The sequence below is a fragment of the Perca fluviatilis genome, chromosome 8 (assembly GCF_010015445.1).
Source record: "Perca fluviatilis chromosome 8, GENO_Pfluv_1.0, whole genome shotgun sequence".
NCBI classification, from domain to species: Eukaryota; Metazoa; Chordata; class Actinopteri; order Perciformes; family Percidae; genus Perca; species Perca fluviatilis.
Window position 1 is genome coordinate 27017321 of NC_053119.1, and position 16587 is coordinate 27033907.

Consider the following 16587-nt stretch of genomic DNA (forward strand, 5'->3'; position numbering starts at 1 on the left):
CATATTATTAATAAATAATTATAATATTAGCTGTTGACCTGCTGCTATTAATCTTATTTTTCGTCATGGGTTGTGTCATATTTAAACATTTTAAAGGACTAAACCATATATGCTATATAAAATGCTATAGCCTACGTAGACTAAACGAGGAGGCAAGGAACCAACAGAGGAAACAAGAGCACGTTCATTTTCCTCTTTGTACACACTTTCCATGCGAGATTTGAGCGGAACGCGAGATTTCTTTGGTATCCAGGGAAACGACGGCAGCAGCCTGAGCGTCCTTGCAGTGAGGAAGAGGCGCGGTGTGTTTTTCCTCCTGGTGATATGTGTGTTTAGGGAGCATTTTCCACGATGGATCTGCCGGAGACGTTCAGAAAAGGTTTAGAGGACTTTTCCCGGAATGTGTTATTTGACCAGAGTCGGAGTCAGCCTTTCCCAAATGAGAAAGGCACGTTTTTGCCACACGGTAAACTCAAAGAGTGCAGATAGCTAGATAACGTTAACGTTATGGACGAATTAGCATTGCGTTAGCTTAGTTAGCTAACGTTTACTAGAGTCAGGAACGGTTGGATTGAGATATGTTGGCCTCAAACACAGTTTTACAGCAGCTGTTGTTGCTGGAATTGTTTTATCCATGTGTGTTCTGTTGTTTTCTTTTCAGACAAGCGGGTTCTGTCTAGTCTCCACCTCCAGATGTCTCTGTACTTTAACATGTGGTTCTTCCCCGTGTGGTGGATCAGTGAAACTGTAATGCTGCACCTTAAGGTAAAAGTCAAATAGAGAGAGAGAGTGAGATAGGAGGAGAGGACGCACGGCTGATGTGAAATACTGCTATCATTATTTCTAGAATAGAATGCCTTTTATTGTCACTATACACATGTACAAGGAGATTAAAAGTAACTCCTTTTCCACTGCCAACATGTACATAAAATAAAGGGGGAGGGGGGTTATAAAAAAATGGTTTTATATACAGTGTGAGTAATAGATATTGCACAGTATACAGATATTGCAAGGTAATGGAATTGCACAATATTATCAATAGTATTAAATATTGCACGGTAGGTGGGTAGAAGAAAGAAAGTCCAGGGGTTGTTGGGGGATTAGACTGTGAAGTCAGTGCATGTGTGAGTTCAAAGTGGTTCTGGCTTTTGGGAAAAAAAGAAAAAAAAAACTGTTCTTGAGTCTGTTATTCTATGGTTAGTCCTTGTTGTGATGCACCTGTAGCGCCCCCCTGAGCAAATGATCCCGAAAAGCTGAAACGTGATAAATGTTGGTCAAATATTAATTTTAATTGTCAGGATTAGACCTGGAAACAAGTCAGACTATTTCATAAAAGCCCATTTGAATGAATCACGTTGATTTAATTTCAGTTAATTTGCCTGCATTGTTGTAAATGTTATTTCTTCCAGTATCCTGTCTTGCCAGACTACTACAAGTTCATCCTCGTCACCGTTCTCATCCTGATGACTCTGATCGAGGCCATTAGACTCTTTCTGGGATACGCTGGGAACCTGCAAGAAAAGGTGGCGAATCACTCACACATGAATAAATTACAACAGGTCAACGCAACAACACGCACACAAAACAAGCGCAGGGCAGAGATTGTAACTCATGTTATGCGTTTGTGGAAGGTCCCAGAGTTGGCTGGATTTTGGCTGCTGAGCATCCTGCTGCAGTTTCCACTCATCCTGTTTCTGCTCTTTAACGAAGCCCTTCTCATACAACCCCTGGAGAGAGGTGTTCACATAGTCCTCGCCACATTCATACTCACACAGGTACGATAACTTTTAAAAACCGACCGTTGTAATTCTACCATTTATAATCTCCATATACCTAAATATATGTTATGTTGTGCATGCTTTCTAGATTTCATCATTTGGTGATTGTCGCTGATTGGATTTAAATGTTTTTTAATTTATGTTTTCATTCCTGAATGAACCAGGCCCTCTCTGGTTTTGTGGCGCTCCGGAACATGGTCCGACACACAGAGAGCCAATTTCATCTCCGGCAGTTTGACTGAATTCTGAAGCTCTGACGTCCCGGCCACACCTTGAAACATCCTTACACTTCCCAGACAATATGTAATACTATGCATCACATATTGTCCATGAGATATTTCCTTCCCCTGATTGAGAATTCAAGAGAAAAATGTTTGAACATATTTATTTTTATATTTCATGCACATTATATTCACATTGTATTCTTGTTTTTGTAGCATTGCCATAAATAAAATGTATATAACAGAGCCTGTGTATCATTTATTAGACAGCTATTGTAACTTATTATAGATGTTGTGTCGATGTACTCTGAGAACCCGAACGCAAAGGTTTGTCATCAGTAAATCTCGTTCTTATCAATATCAACACTGCAGAAAATAGATAAGCATTGTTGTGACCTTTTATGTAAAAACAAAAATACAAGAGTTTAAATCAATTTTGCTCGATGGTGTTTTAAGCCCCCAACGTCGACTCAAAGGCAGCGCTGCGACCGTTGACTTCTAGTCACCTAACCATAACCATTGCCTAATAACACCGATAAACATCAATTTCATCAAAATTGAAGAAAAAAAAATCTTCTCTCCTATTGGTATTACACTGCATCGTGATATGTGTGTGAATTTTAACACAGTGATTCCCAACCAGGGATACGTGTACCCCAGGGGGAACTTCTGTTGTTGCCAGGGGGTACGTGGAAAGATTGGAGAGCTCTACTGCTGTAATTTGAACATGATAAAAAGAACATATCCAGATATTAACATTAAGTCAACTGTAACACCACATGTTGCAATTAGGTAAGAGAAAACTAGTTAGCAAGCGAGCACAGAAGTTTAAACAGATAGCTAAAAGTAATGGCTAAACAGTTCAAAGGATTAGTTATAAGTCATGTACTGGATACATGGTTGAAATAGTGAGCTAAAAGAAACGTTAGCGGATAAATTGTTGAAATATTCAGCTTCACTCTAAGTAGTAGTAGTAGCCTAGTAGGCTGGTAGTAGTATTGCTGACCAAACCATCCTTAATATTGACAGTTCAATTTTATGAAAACTTGTTTTATATAAAAGGAATAGTGTTATACATTTGGAACATACATTGCGAATTGATGAAGGGGTACGTGAGTTCATCTGACAGGGCTGTGGGGGGGTAACTCGGACCAAAAAGGTTGGGAAGCACTTGGTTTAACACATCTGTTGAAGTTCGAGCACACATCATAGTCTTCTTGATCCATCAGAGCAGGTTCCCATCACTGGCCCGAAAATAGAGAGAGAACAATATCTGTCAATCTGTAGTTTCCATATTATGAATATTATGCCCTACAGTGGGGCAGACTGTGACGATCTTGCGACCATTGCCGCACTTATTTGGCTTTCTCTTCCAGAGTAATAGTGCCTGATGTCCTTAGCCTGAAGCGTACCAAGGGTGCCACTCTTAGGACGTGGACGTTCCATCTTCATGAGGCCAGAAGGCTTTGACAAAGAGGATAATACACCCAGGTGCCTTTTGTCCTCCAAAGTTTCATTGCCTAGTCTGAGGAAATTGAAAAAAAGACAGGGAGCACAGAAAACATTTGAAAGACCATTAAAATGAGGTAAAATGTATAATACTTATAATAATTCATCAACGTTTTTATTCCAGACTCAAGGTCCATTCAAGAGACAAAGACATGACATACAACATACCTTAAAAACAAATAAAAACATATACAAAGAAATAAAATCCAGAAGAAACAACAATACCACATTTCTACAAAAGACACTTATACCAGTGTTTCCATAGTGATGATTGGTATCGTAAGGCACTAAACCTAGGATTTACTAATAGCATAACAAAGCTATTTTGGGAGACGTTCAGGCGACAAATGAATTTGTAGATGAGACTCCTCAACAATGCCTGGAAGGTGCTGACCCCTGCATTACAGAACAGCTCACTTGCACTAGAGCACCTGGGTTTGTTGAGCAGTATCCTCATACAGTCATTATAAGCAACCTTAAGCTTCTGCATGCTTGCCTTTTTGAACTTAGTCCATAAGGGAGCAGTATACAGAGGAGTGCAATAAGCTTTAAACAGACTCATTTTGACATCATTCGTGCACATGTGAAAGTTTCACATCAGATAACTGATCTGTAATGTAGTGACCCAGATATTACATTTTATTACAGACACTCATCACTTGTCCTGATAGATAAAAGTCTGGAAAACAAATGTCTTTGTCCATTTTTGTCCTACATATTAAGACAGCACTCTTTTTACCATTATACAACACATCATATTTCACCCCATATTCAGAGCAGATATTCAGTAGCAACTGAAAACCAGCACTGCTGGGAGAGAAGATGGCCAAATCATCCGCATACATGAGATGATTTACTAAAGCGTTACCAATCATACAGCCTGTTTTACATCTTGTCAATTGGTTGGATAACTCATCCATGTACCGTTAAAGAGTGCTGGTGAGAGTAGCCCCCTGACGTACCCCATTACTTACCCCAAAGGAGGCAGAGACTGTATTACCCCATTTAACCTGCATATTCTGGTTGGCATACCAGTAAGCCAGAATTCTTATAATACTGTCAGGTGCACCCCTTTGGCTCAGTTTTTCAAATAGCTTATAATGATTGACTCTATCAAAGGCCTTGGAAGCATCAATAAAACCAACTAGCATAGATGAATTCTGCCTTATGTACCCCCTGTGTTGCCTCCTTCAAGGCATAAATACACAAATTAGTACCAAGCTTAGCTTTAAAGCCAAATTGATTGTCAGTGGTACCAATATAAGGACATAGACGATCAAGCAGAATTCTTTCCAGTACTTTAGATATCACACTGGCTAGGGCTATCGGCCTGTAATTATCCAAACTCCCAACCTTGCCAGCTTTGTCCTTAATGACAGGCACAAGGGTAACTGACAACATAGATTCAGGTAGCATGCCATGGGTCATAAATCCAGAAAAGCAAATAGCAAGCAGTACTGCCACCTTTGGGCTAGCATACTTAAGGTGCTCTGCTGTGATATGGTCTGGCCCACTCGCTTTCTTATCCAATAACTGTGCTACGGCCTGGCAGACTTCACTGGAGGTGATTATCTCTGGATTACTGTTGACAATATTTGCCACTTTGTAGGAGTCACTTTTAACACAGTTAAATAAGGCAGAATAGTGTTGCCTCCACAGCTCAGCTATATTGTCAGCTCCAGACACCCCCTCTATAGCACACGGAAGCAATGTATTGACCCTGTTTAGAGCTCTCACCTCCTTCCAAAAGCCAATAACATCCTTACCCAGATGTTTCTCAGCCATAGAGTTAGCTCTCATAGCCTGTTCATGTTTACCAATGTAGTGGATGGCATATTTGAGTCTAGCGCTAGTACGCTTTTTATACTCAAAGGAAGGACCAATTCTGGGTCTGCCTGCCTGCACCCATGCCTTAAATGCTACCTTAGCTTCTGCATGATGAGCTCAACATGCTTGTTCCAGCCAGGCTTACTGTTGTTTGTTTTTACAGGTAGAATAAGGTATGATCTACTAGCCTCACACATTGCACCCACAATACTGTCATACATGGCACATAGGGTTTCACAGTGGGAAATATCATTACAGTTCACATCCAAGCACATAATAGCATTTTTGGGTAAACAAATATTCCCAAGAAGAATCTCAGTTTTCATACAGTATGTCAAGAGATCATCATTTGTGAGTTTTGCCCAATCCAATTTAGTCTTGCAGCTATCATTCACCCCCTGAATCAACTCAGGGAGACTTTCCACATCAAGCTTCATAGCAAATGGCACATGGTCTGACATGGATGTCCCATAATGATATAATAATTAAAAGAAAATAATAATCATTGCACGATCAGATCAGGGCCTATTTTTCAATTTTTTGAACTGCAACAGCCACCTGAGCATTTAAAGATGCAGTAGGTAAGACTTATAAAACTAACTTTCTGTCATATTTGCTGAAACTACATGTACAGTAGAACTACATGAAGCAGGTCATTTAAATAAAATCCGGCTCCTCTGGCACCACCTACAGCCTGTAGTGCGATATGCAAAAATCCACTGCTCCCTGTTCTGATGCACCAATCAGGGCCAGGGGGGGGGGGTGTCTAACTGCATGTCAATGACTACTCATGCACACACATTCATTCTCCCTTGTGGGGGGAGGGGCTTAGGAGACCGTTTTGGCCTTTATCTTCCTGGATCTTCACAATCCTACCTACAGCACATTTAAAGGTCCCACGACATGAAAATTTCACTTTATGAGGTTTTTTAACATTAATATGAGTTCCCCCAGCCTGCCTATGGTCCCCTCAGTGGCTAGAAATAGTGATAGGTGTAAACCGAGTCCTGGGTATCCTGCTCTGCCTTTGAGAAAATGAAAGCTCAGATGAGCTGTTCTGGTTATCTTGCTCGTTATGAGGTCATAACAAGCGAGGTTACCTCCCCTTTCTCTGCTTTGCCCACCCAGAGAATTTGGCCAACCCATGAGAGAGAGGCTTTCAAACGAGAAAAGTGGCAGTTGTTCAAGGGCATACCCCCACTCTCCACCTTGCACCCCCCCTCTCCTCCTCAATAACTACAGACACAGAAATGGCACGTTCTGAGGAAAGCTCATCGTGGGACTGGCTCTAGTGGCTGTAATTCTGCACCAAGGCTGAATTTCGGGAAAGAGACTTCAGATACAGTATTAAGGGACCACTAAGGCCTATATAAAAGCATCCAAAGAGCACCATGTCATGGGACCTTTAACAGAGACATAATGACAGACAAAGAGAGAGTGCTCAAGACAGTTCAAAGCAAACTCACCCGTTTCTTCTCAGGTCTGTTCCCTTCTGAACAGGCAAAAAATAGTTGCGCGGTTCAGTTCCTCTCCGGGGAACGTCAGGGGTGAGATCTCTTTGGTTCTGCTCTCCAAGTGGTATACATTTCAACAGGGACAGACCCACTGAACAAATGACAAAATCAGATAATAAAGCCGAAAAGGTGAGTTTAGCAAACAGAGACTAATATATAGTGAATAATTACAGTTTCATATATCAGTATGATATATGAAATATAAGTGTGCATATGAAACCTTCTGAGGAGTCTTCTTCCTGTTCCTCATTTAGTCGTTTGGTCTCGGTCATGTCTGCGTGTGACGGGGAGGAATCCTCAGGCACAGAGTCACGTTCTGAGGCCAGTAAAGAGTTTCTTAAAATATGCCTGGCGTCGACCTTGTCAGTGGTGAAACTTGACAGCAAGCGCTTTCTTGGAAAAAGATCTGGGATCATCTTGATGTACACGGATGAGGGAGACCTAACAAAGAAGAGACATAACCCTTGAATGGACGTGAATCGGAAAGTACCTCAACATGCAGTTATCTAGGCTCTATTGATAAGGGTACAATGTCTCTGTGAGGCTTACCTGCGGAGCGCTGTAAGGGAAGATGGCAGCCCTAAAAGACGGAGACAAGTTTGACTACTAAAGAGCTACAGAAACATGAAAACATGAATTCAGTTCTATCTTAAGCTACTGTGCATGCGGACAAACCTCTGTAGACTTTGTAGGAGACGAAGGATTGTTGGGGGCAGCGCTGCTGTTGCTGGCTGGAATGTATGATGGGATTTGGAGAAGGTGGAAGGAGAGCACTCAGGTGCAGCAGCTGAGAGGAGCACCTCCACTGTCCTGTATACATCCCCAGGTCATCTGTGAACATAAGCCAAGTAAATGATACGTTACGAGTGTATTCAAATCTGCTTTATATTTGGAAGTCAAAAGGCAGACGCAGTACTGCATTGATGATAGTGGTGAATTAAACAGTGAGGGTGTGAAAATAAATGTTACCTGTGTACGTGCCAAGATGTGGACATGCTTCTACCCTGTGATGCGGGCATGCACCTTTCATGTTTCTGTCCTAAAACGCAGAAAATAGCCCAAAACCCAAGTCAAAATTACAGATGCTGTTATATCAATACAACTTGAAGTGGGTGTGTGAGTGAGTGAATGTATGATGTCACTGGCCAATAATGTGTACTGATGATCTAACAGGTGGTGTGGACAAGGTGATTTTGTGAGAGAATTTAGGATCATCTCTACCTTGACCGGCTCGCAGCCCTGCCACAGAGTCACCTGAGAGACCTCCCTAGGGTGAGTGGTGGGAGGCGGGATCTCCGCATTTCTCAACAGACCTTTTGCCTTCACAAAGACCAAAATATTCAAAGGAACAGGTCAGAAAATCTTCTCACTTCCCTGGCTCCTGTCTCCTAAACATATTCACACTCTCTCAACTTCATACCTGCCATTTCTTCCTGTGTCTTCCAACAGTTTTCTCTTGGATGATCCCTTTAACTGTGTCCTCATGGGGCAGGTTGGACTCCTGCAAAGACCTTTCGCTAATCAGTCTTGTTAAAGGTCAGTAACCAGACAAGGGTGTGCACATGATAGATTGTTATGTGTGTGTAATTTATTCATATGTTGTGTATGCTGTGCACAAGGGGTGTCAGTGGAATGGTTGGAGGGAACTGTGAATTATAGGGTGTTTGGGGAGAAGGTGTCAATGTTTACTGTATGTATGTATGTATGTATATTTGTGAGGCCCTGTAGAGACTGTGAAAAAATAATTTCCCCAGTGGACAATAAAGACTATCTATAGATCCATATACAAGAGTCATGCAAGCATCGCTCCAGTGTGCACTAATGAGTGGTTAATTTAGTCTCTTACAATATTTTTTACGCTGCTTTGCAGGACCTTTGGCTGTGTGTTATTCTTCACTCTCTCTGGTCGCAGCGTGTCCCTCTCTTTACAACTCCTCAAGCGTTTCTTTTTCTTCTTCACTGTTTGCTGTGGAGGAGATCAGGAGCATGAGGTAAAGTGATCAGTGTATCATATCATATCATCATCATATCATATCATCTTATGTCAGTGTACCTCTGGGTGGGCAGTTTGTGGCTGGTTGAGTAAATGAACCGGGAGGCCATCAGAATCAGAACTATTTGAACCACTGGTGCTGTGAAAGCAAACAAGAAACATTCACACTCAAGCTGAATGAGAGCACATTTAAATATCTCATATTGCCCCAGTCGGGTTTGCATGTGTATTTAAGATAATAAATTACTCTATCACCTGGTTTCCAGGTCAGACACAGAGAAGTTACAGTCAGTGCCCAAATCTTTGCCCAGCCTCTCTCTGACCTCCTTTGTCAACAACGCTGCCAGCTCTGTCAGACAGTAAGTGGTCTGAAATAACATTTAAATAACATTAAATAACAGCTACACACGCACACTTACACACCAGCGGTGGAAGGAGTCATTTATACATTTATATATAAATTATAGACATGCTGCTTTATCTCTCACCTTTGTTGGATCTGGGTCACAGTAGTCCAGCAGGGTGTCACAAAAGTAAAAGCCAAGGGACTTCAGGTCTCGAGTAGTAAAATGTGTTCCTCTCCTGTCGCCTAACATTCAAACACATGATAGATCCTCATACAACACACACACACACCATACAACACACACACACACACACACACCATACAACACACACACACACACACACACACACCACACACACACACACACACCATACAACACACACACACACACACACACACACACACACACACACACACACACACACACACACACACACACACACACACACACACACACACACACACACACACACACACACACACACACACAAAAGTCTAAACTCACCCAGAGTGGAGCCTCCAAAGGTGGCCTCCATAGTGTAGCTGTTTTTGATGCCTAGTCTCCACATGGCGATTCGTCCTGTTCCCTCTTTGCCCTTCTGCACCCGAAACTTGCAACTCTTAAAGGAGAACTAACAAAGAGTGACATAGATGATGTAGTTGAAATGTAGTATGCACAAATGAATATGAAGAAAGAAACGCTGCCTCTGAAACATGGTCAATATTTGTGTAACAGATGGGTGACTGTTGAATAAGCGTGGTGTCATGATGTAAATAGAAGCCCTATTTTCCTCAGACTAAATATGGGTTTGAAAGTGTTGTTCAAAAACAGTGACTTTACCTTATTACTGGCATTCTTGCTCATCATTAGTGGAAAGACTCTCTCGTGCAGCTTCAGCGAAGCATCCCCTCGGTTGTTACAACCGTACATGAACACGTTGTTTTTACGGTTGTGGCCGTGAAAGTCGCAGTAAAGAACTACATCCGTCTCAGCCATCAGCCTGGGGAAAATAGATCATAAAAGGCCCAGTTCATGGCATCATCATAATCTTTCTGGCATCCAGCCATTTTCTAACCTGTTTAGACTACTATAACATCAGATCTGGTTAAAAGAAATATGCCTTTTTGTACAGATAAAGTCCAACAGCTGGACTGCTTTCTCCCATAAAGTTAGTGAGCAAACGCAGACTAAATAACCCATCTGTGTTCAATGCACAAAGACTTGCAATGAGTTTTCATGTGTCTGTTTGTTTATTTTGTTCTTACATCTTCACCTTAATCCCAATCCGTCAGAGACTATAGTCCTACTAACAACTCAACCTTGTTGCTCACTAATACAAAAGTGAAAGAACTGATCATTTTGTGTTCTATGTATGCTTTAGATTAATACATAAAATAGCCTTTGTAACATCTGAACTGTATTGTTAGCAATTTACTGGGAAAACACTTTTAGACACAGAAATACATTTAGAAATGAAAACACCAAATTGCTTAATTTCTACTAAAATTCAAAGGGCCATTAAATACAAATTCTGTTTTTAGTTTAGTGCGTTTAATGTGTTTGTTGCTGCATGTGTACAGTTATACCTTTCCACCATGTTTCGGGTGTGCCACACACAGGGGAAGGAATCCCTGAGCAATGTCTTGTAATATCTGTTGAGGTCCCTGCCTGCCAGAGAGCAGCGATAATTACCCACTACCACACCATCTGGGTTCAGCATTGGCACCACCTGCAGCAACACAAATCCAAGGGGGAAAAAAACATGTTCAATAGCAGTATATGGCATTACAACATAATATAAATCTCAACACAACCTCATTCACCGTCAACTTCAGAAATTGCTTTTCAGACATATCACAAATTGGAAGATACTAAAGTAATGATCATGATCATACTGTAAGACAGACGGGAGGCTGTGAGCTTGAGATCCCTCACCTTAAAAACAAAAGTGTCCCTGAGTAGCTGAGCATCTTCCGAGTCCCCGAGCAGGAAGTCTAGGAACCCCTCCATCATCCAGGATCCGTTGGTTTCTCCAGGGTGCACTCGGGCCGTCACCACCACAGCCTTTTTTTTCCTACCCGCCACTCTGCCGCCACCCCGGGACGTTATTGTCACCACATACACAGCATTCCCAGCAAGGCTGTGGCACAGCACCCGCAGTGTGCAGTATGATGCAACTGCTGGGTTGGAAGAAATGCGCCTAAGGTAGCGCTGCAGGTGGGAATAGGTGTAGGGGTAGCAGTGGGCCAGGTAGCAGGTGTCTGAGTCATAAGGGAACTGGAGAGTCCAGGTGAGTGAGTACAGGGTGACTGTGTCACTGTTGTTGTCCTTTGTATTCTAAATAGAGACAGAGATAATGGTTTTTAAGAGAGATCCTGCTTCTTCAATTATAACTGCAATTTAGTAAAGAACTACAGAAGTTTCTACATCCTTTAATTGACTTAATACAGATCTCAAACTTCATTTTAACACAAACCATTTCCCAAAGCACACCATACGTTTTAGATTTATTTCAGTTCTTGGCACTTGAGTGCAAACATCAATTAGCAATGTTAAAGGTGCTGTAGGTAGGATTGTGCAGATCCAGGATTTAGCCAAAGAATTTGAACATTGACAACTTCTCAGTCCCTCCCCCCCTTTCTGCTAAAGCCCAAAACGGTCTCCTAAGCCCCTCCCCCCATGAGGGAGAAAGAATGCATGTGCCTGAGCAGTGATTGACACGCAGTTAGACACCCTCCCACCCCCCCGGCCCTGATTGGAGGATCTTAACAGGGAGCGGTGGATTTTTGCAAATTGCACTACAGGCTGTAGGTGGTGCCAGAGGAGCCAGATTTTTTTTTTAATGACATGCTTCATGTAGTTCTACTCGAACATAGGGTCCGTTTCAGCAAATATGCCAGAAAGTTAGTTTAATAAGTCTTACCTACTGCATCTTTAACTTTTGAATGCTGACTTCACTCAATTTGTGAAATGTCTAGATGAAAGGCGGCTGCCAAAGTAAAATTGTATTCCAGTTTATATGAAGTAGGGGCAGTTTTTCCTTCACTGTTCCTCTCTTCCAATTTAATTTTAAGTTTAAGTCTTCTTTCATTGTCAGTTCATTTACTATACATCACTGTGGACAGGTTGTAGTCTACACAAAAAAAGCAGATAGTATTTTTTATTATTATTTTGATTAAGGGAATTATTTGGACATCATCAATTATTTTATCATTCATTTTTGGACAGCAACACTACTTTATTACTAGTGAAGGCCATTTTATTTCAACTACAGTCAATGTTGTCCTTTTGTTCCCTTGCTTATGGCAAGATGGACTCACTCACGGGGCTTCCTTTACCTGCACTACCATGCAGTGAAAACCTTTTTGATAGGACATAAAGATGATTCAATTAAGATGATTACCTATTTAAAACAAGTTTAAAATGTCTGCAAATTCTATTTTATTCTATAATCACATAAACTGAAAATGACAACGCTGGCGAAAAAAAATAGAAAATCGGCTAGAAAATTACAGTTTACTATCAAAAGCCAGTCGAGACACCATTTTCATCTTATGTCAGAAAGTTCACCTACCTGATTGCTGTTACGGTAGTATCTGATATTGGAGCCAGTGCGTTGCCATCCAATCCCTTTGTCGTTGGCAGCCCTCTCAGAGTAGAGGAGTGGTCTCATGCCCTGTGAATACAGGCTGCTGCTCTTCATCAAGTTGACGATGGTGAAGCGGTAGGTCACTCCAGCCTTCATGTTCCTGACCCTGAAGTAAAACCACTGTGTGTGCTTTCTGGTGTACATGTCTGTGCGCAGGGTGATCTCATAGTCATAGACACCCCTGAACAGAAGAAAATATGGGGGGGGAGTAACTTAACCTGGAGCCACAGTAAGAACTAACAGGAGTGAAAATATACAGTAATGGGTGAAAAGCTGCAACAACTAATCAGTAGATTAGGCTGCAGAGACTTACACTTGCACAGCCTTCTGAAGATTCCCACTCTCAAAGCGTGACTCAAACTCAAGGGTGAAGTCTGTCCGACCGTCATAAGAAGTGGCGCTCTTAATGGGCCCCCTGCTTCCTCCGACCCGGGAGCAGGTGAAATAGGGACGCTTAGTTGCTTTAAAGAGTGAGAACAACATGAATGTGTGTGAGTGAATATAAACAGCTAAATATGTTAAAACTTTCAATAAACATGGACTGGCATTGTTTTTCAGAGAGCAGTGGCATATTTCATATTTATCTAGAAAATTATTAGTAATAATAACTTTTATTTATATAGCGCCTTTCATGAAACCCAAGGACTCTTTAGAGAATTACAGTGGCTATACTAAGGGAGGTTGTAGGCTGTGATCAACAAGTGGTGTTTCAGGAGGTTTTTTTTTTGTTTTGTTTTTTTAAATGTGCAGGGGTGTAGCATTACGAATATCTGCAGGGAGGGTGTTCCAGAGGGATGGGGCAGCAACACTAAAAATAATATCTAGGATAGCACAGCTGAGGGAAGACACTACCCAATGGCCCACCACAATTCCCATTATTGTATATTAAACAGTGAGCAAGACTTGTACATTGTTATACAGCACGTATATTGCAATTAAATAAAATCTACATCTTGAAGCACTAAGGAGTTAGGTTGGGTCCTCACTAGTATACAAATGTTTGCAGTAAGATGCCCTCAAAGTCAAACAGGGAAACATATAGCATGAAGTAACTCCAGTATTAGGTTCCTATCATTATCTTGTGTTCAGAAGGATCTGTTGACAACACTAGGATGACATAATACACTGCATAGCCATACATGTAACCTGGTGGTACAACAACAAAAAATGCCTTAGGTGTCATAAGTTACCATGGTCAATGCAGTATACCACTTTCTCCCTCTCCTCTCCTGCTGGCATGGGTGTCCTCTCATGTCCTGTGGGCTGGTAGAAAGGCTCTGGCTCTGGGGGGTCCCACTCTACAACACACACTCTCTTGGTGTCATTACGTGTTGACAGTAACAGCAAAAGGGCTCGGTTTAATTCATTTACATTTTGTTACTTCTTTACTTAAGATGGGATATGTTTTGCCATAAGCATCTGCTCACAATTTCCACTCTTTGGCTGATTAACACCATTGATAAGCCTTTGTGCAAATCAGTAACATATCCAGTAACATAATGGTTTCAATACAATTTAAAATTACCAATGTGATGGATGATGTCGCTGTTGACCTCACATTCTATGGGCCAACGAGGGCGGAAGATAGATGGGAAGTTAACTAGGTCCAGCGGTGCCCTGAGACTCAAAGTAGGTCGGCCACCATCAAAGTCAATGAGCAGCTGCCTGGTCCGCAGAGTCTGACTAAGGTTTATAGATACTGAGTGGAGACATGAATCACACCTTCAGTGAGTGGTCTTTTTATGCTCCTGTTCTTTCACTGGTGCACTATGGATATCCATTTTTAATCAGGTCTGCTGCTCCCTTACTTCACCTAGACCACACAAGCTTGTTCATTTAAGAAGGGATTATGCTGCACCTGCTTGTGTTAATTATCTCAATCACAAAAGAGCTTCTTTAATATATAATGATCTGGAAAGCCTGCACAGTAGGAATTCACACTCCACATCAAACATGAGACAGTGGTTGAACAGCAACAGGTCGATACCACATCTTTGTGGTAAAGTTACAAATTTCAAATTAACATTTTAGGCAACAGTTAGGCTACAAGCGCACAGTACATATGTGAAAACAGCTTACACTGCCTCCTCCCTGCTAATTCCTCCTCATCTTCCTCTGTGTTAGAGTCATTGGTGTCCGATTTGTCCAACTGGTGGGTATTCCACCAATTCCTGATAGCAGAGACAGCCATGGTTGGTGTTTTCTCTGCCTAGTTGGAAAATGTAAGTAATCAATATACTTATTACCAATCTGATGCCCCATCTATCAACTACTGCAAAGATGAATTATGTTATCACCATGAACCAATATCAAATATTTGAAGCTAATTCCATTTTCTCACAGAATATCAGCTATAACAAATTTGAGTCGTATAGAAATGCTAGCTAGTTATAGAACAGTTTAGTTTTTTTTCTGATCTTACACAACATAGGATAGGATTGATAGATATATAATTTGAAATGTATTGGAAGTAACATACCACTAATGATCAAACAAACCAATGTTGGACTGAGACATTTTTTAGGATATTGTCCAATAAGGTTATGATGATGACATGTATCTGTAGCTCGTATTCAAAATATAACCTTGATACACTTAATGAATTCGCAAGAAAGACAAAAAACATGTTGGAGAAAACTCACGTGAGGCACTCACAGGCACATTGGACTGCCTTTCTGCTCAAAGTAAAACGCCAGAGAAAGTCTTCCTTTTGCCATTCAGTGCACAGTTATAAAGTAAACTTATCACGTTATAGTTTACCAGTAATGTTAGCTCGAACACAATAGCTCATAAAGCAGTAACGTTACAATGTCCGTCTTCAGCACAGGACCGGCGTCCCGGTCTCTCTGCATAAACTCAGCAGGTTAAATCCTATATCCACCTTTTGAGACCACTCGGTCGCCATTACATCGTTCGCGAATCACTTACGTCGACGTTATTTGCATTTTCCTGTTTTGCTAACATTTTCTTTAGCTCCTTCTAGCTAACGTTACTGCTATCGTGCCGCTCTCAACTTGTAAAACGATATTTTTTGTTGTTTTTTTAAATATGTATCAATGCCTGGCAGCCACTTAGCTACATTTCAATTACACAACGTAAACTTTTTTTCATTAACACAACAGCAAAAAGCAAAGGTAGCGGCTACTAGGCGTGGAAGAAGTACCTATGGAAGTACCCTCACGAAGTAAGTGATGTTGCCAAGCAACCGAGCGTCTCCAACAACACCGCAGTTGCCATGGCGGTGCCTTGCAATTGAAGCAGTTCCCGAGTGAAGATGTGGGGATGGCGTTAAAGATGAAGCACGACGGGGCGGCCTCTAGCTCACCCAGTAAGAGCGTCCGCCCCTTGTTGGCAGCGTCCTGCAGAGGCCTGGGTTCGAATCCGACCTGCGGCCCTTTCGCTGCCTGTCATCCATGGTGTCATCCCCGGTCATCCCATGGATCTCCCATCTCTCTCTCTCTCTCTCTCTCTCTCCTCTCTACGGTGGCCCTGAAGTGCAAATCACAACAGCAAATAGGAAACGGCGACAGCAAATCATAAAGCAAATAGGAAAACATTTCAGCAAATCATAAAGTTTCATGTTTCCATGTGTCCATATTTGCTGTCGTGTTTTCCTATTTACGGTTTTCTATTTGCTGTTGTGATTTGCACTTCAGGGCCACCATACTCTCCCCCTTTCATGCATATCCACTGTCACTATAATAAAAGGGAAAAGCCCCACAAAATAATATAAAAAAGATGAAGCGTGA

General features: G+C 41.6%; 2 protein-coding genes across 10 annotated transcripts; one reads left to right on the forward strand and one right to left on the reverse strand.

The window, feature by feature from the left end:
* The first annotated feature begins 116 nt into the window (after positions 1-116).
* Positions 117-2243, forward strand: tmem17 (transmembrane protein 17). Of its 4 annotated transcripts, none has more exons than XM_039808588.1 (5): positions 117-302; positions 662-765; positions 1410-1523; positions 1632-1775; positions 1943-2243. In XM_039808588.1, the coding sequence occupies exons 1-5, from the start codon at positions 212-214 to the stop codon at positions 2018-2020; spliced, it is 531 nt and encodes a 176-aa protein (XP_039664522.1). In that variant the 5' UTR covers positions 117-211; the 3' UTR covers positions 2021-2243. The 4 variants fall into 4 exon arrangements, with proteins under 4 accessions (XP_039664522.1, XP_039664520.1, XP_039664521.1 ...); XM_039808586.1 differs by having other exon boundaries at positions 122-466; XM_039808587.1 differs by having other exon boundaries at positions 123-448.
* agbl2 (AGBL carboxypeptidase 2) lies at positions 1377-16279 on the reverse strand. Of its 6 annotated transcripts, XM_039808579.1 has the most exons (24): positions 16164-16279; positions 14918-15047; positions 14364-14537; positions 14029-14136; positions 13152-13299; positions 12764-13019; positions 11125-11526; positions 10776-10918; positions 10030-10189; positions 9694-9820; positions 9331-9431; positions 9098-9210; positions 8903-8981; positions 8696-8815; positions 8270-8350; positions 8071-8169; positions 7819-7888; positions 7525-7680; positions 7399-7429; positions 7070-7290; positions 6802-6940; positions 3412-3524; positions 3089-3243; positions 1377-1511 (listed from the first exon to the last, which is right to left on the reverse strand). In XM_039808579.1, the coding sequence occupies exons 1-23, from the start codon at positions 16269-16271 to the stop codon at positions 3206-3208; spliced, it is 3117 nt and encodes a 1038-aa protein (XP_039664513.1). In that variant the 5' UTR covers positions 16272-16279; the 3' UTR covers positions 1377-1511; positions 3089-3205. The 6 variants fall into 6 exon arrangements, with proteins under 6 accessions (XP_039664513.1, XP_039664516.1, XP_039664514.1 ...); XM_039808582.1 differs by having other exon boundaries at positions 3089-3524; positions 16002-16246; XM_039808580.1 differs by lacking the exon at positions 16164-16279 and adding an exon at positions 15494-15995 and having other exon boundaries at positions 3089-3524; positions 14918-15009.
* Positions 16280-16587: the final 308 nt, after the last annotated feature.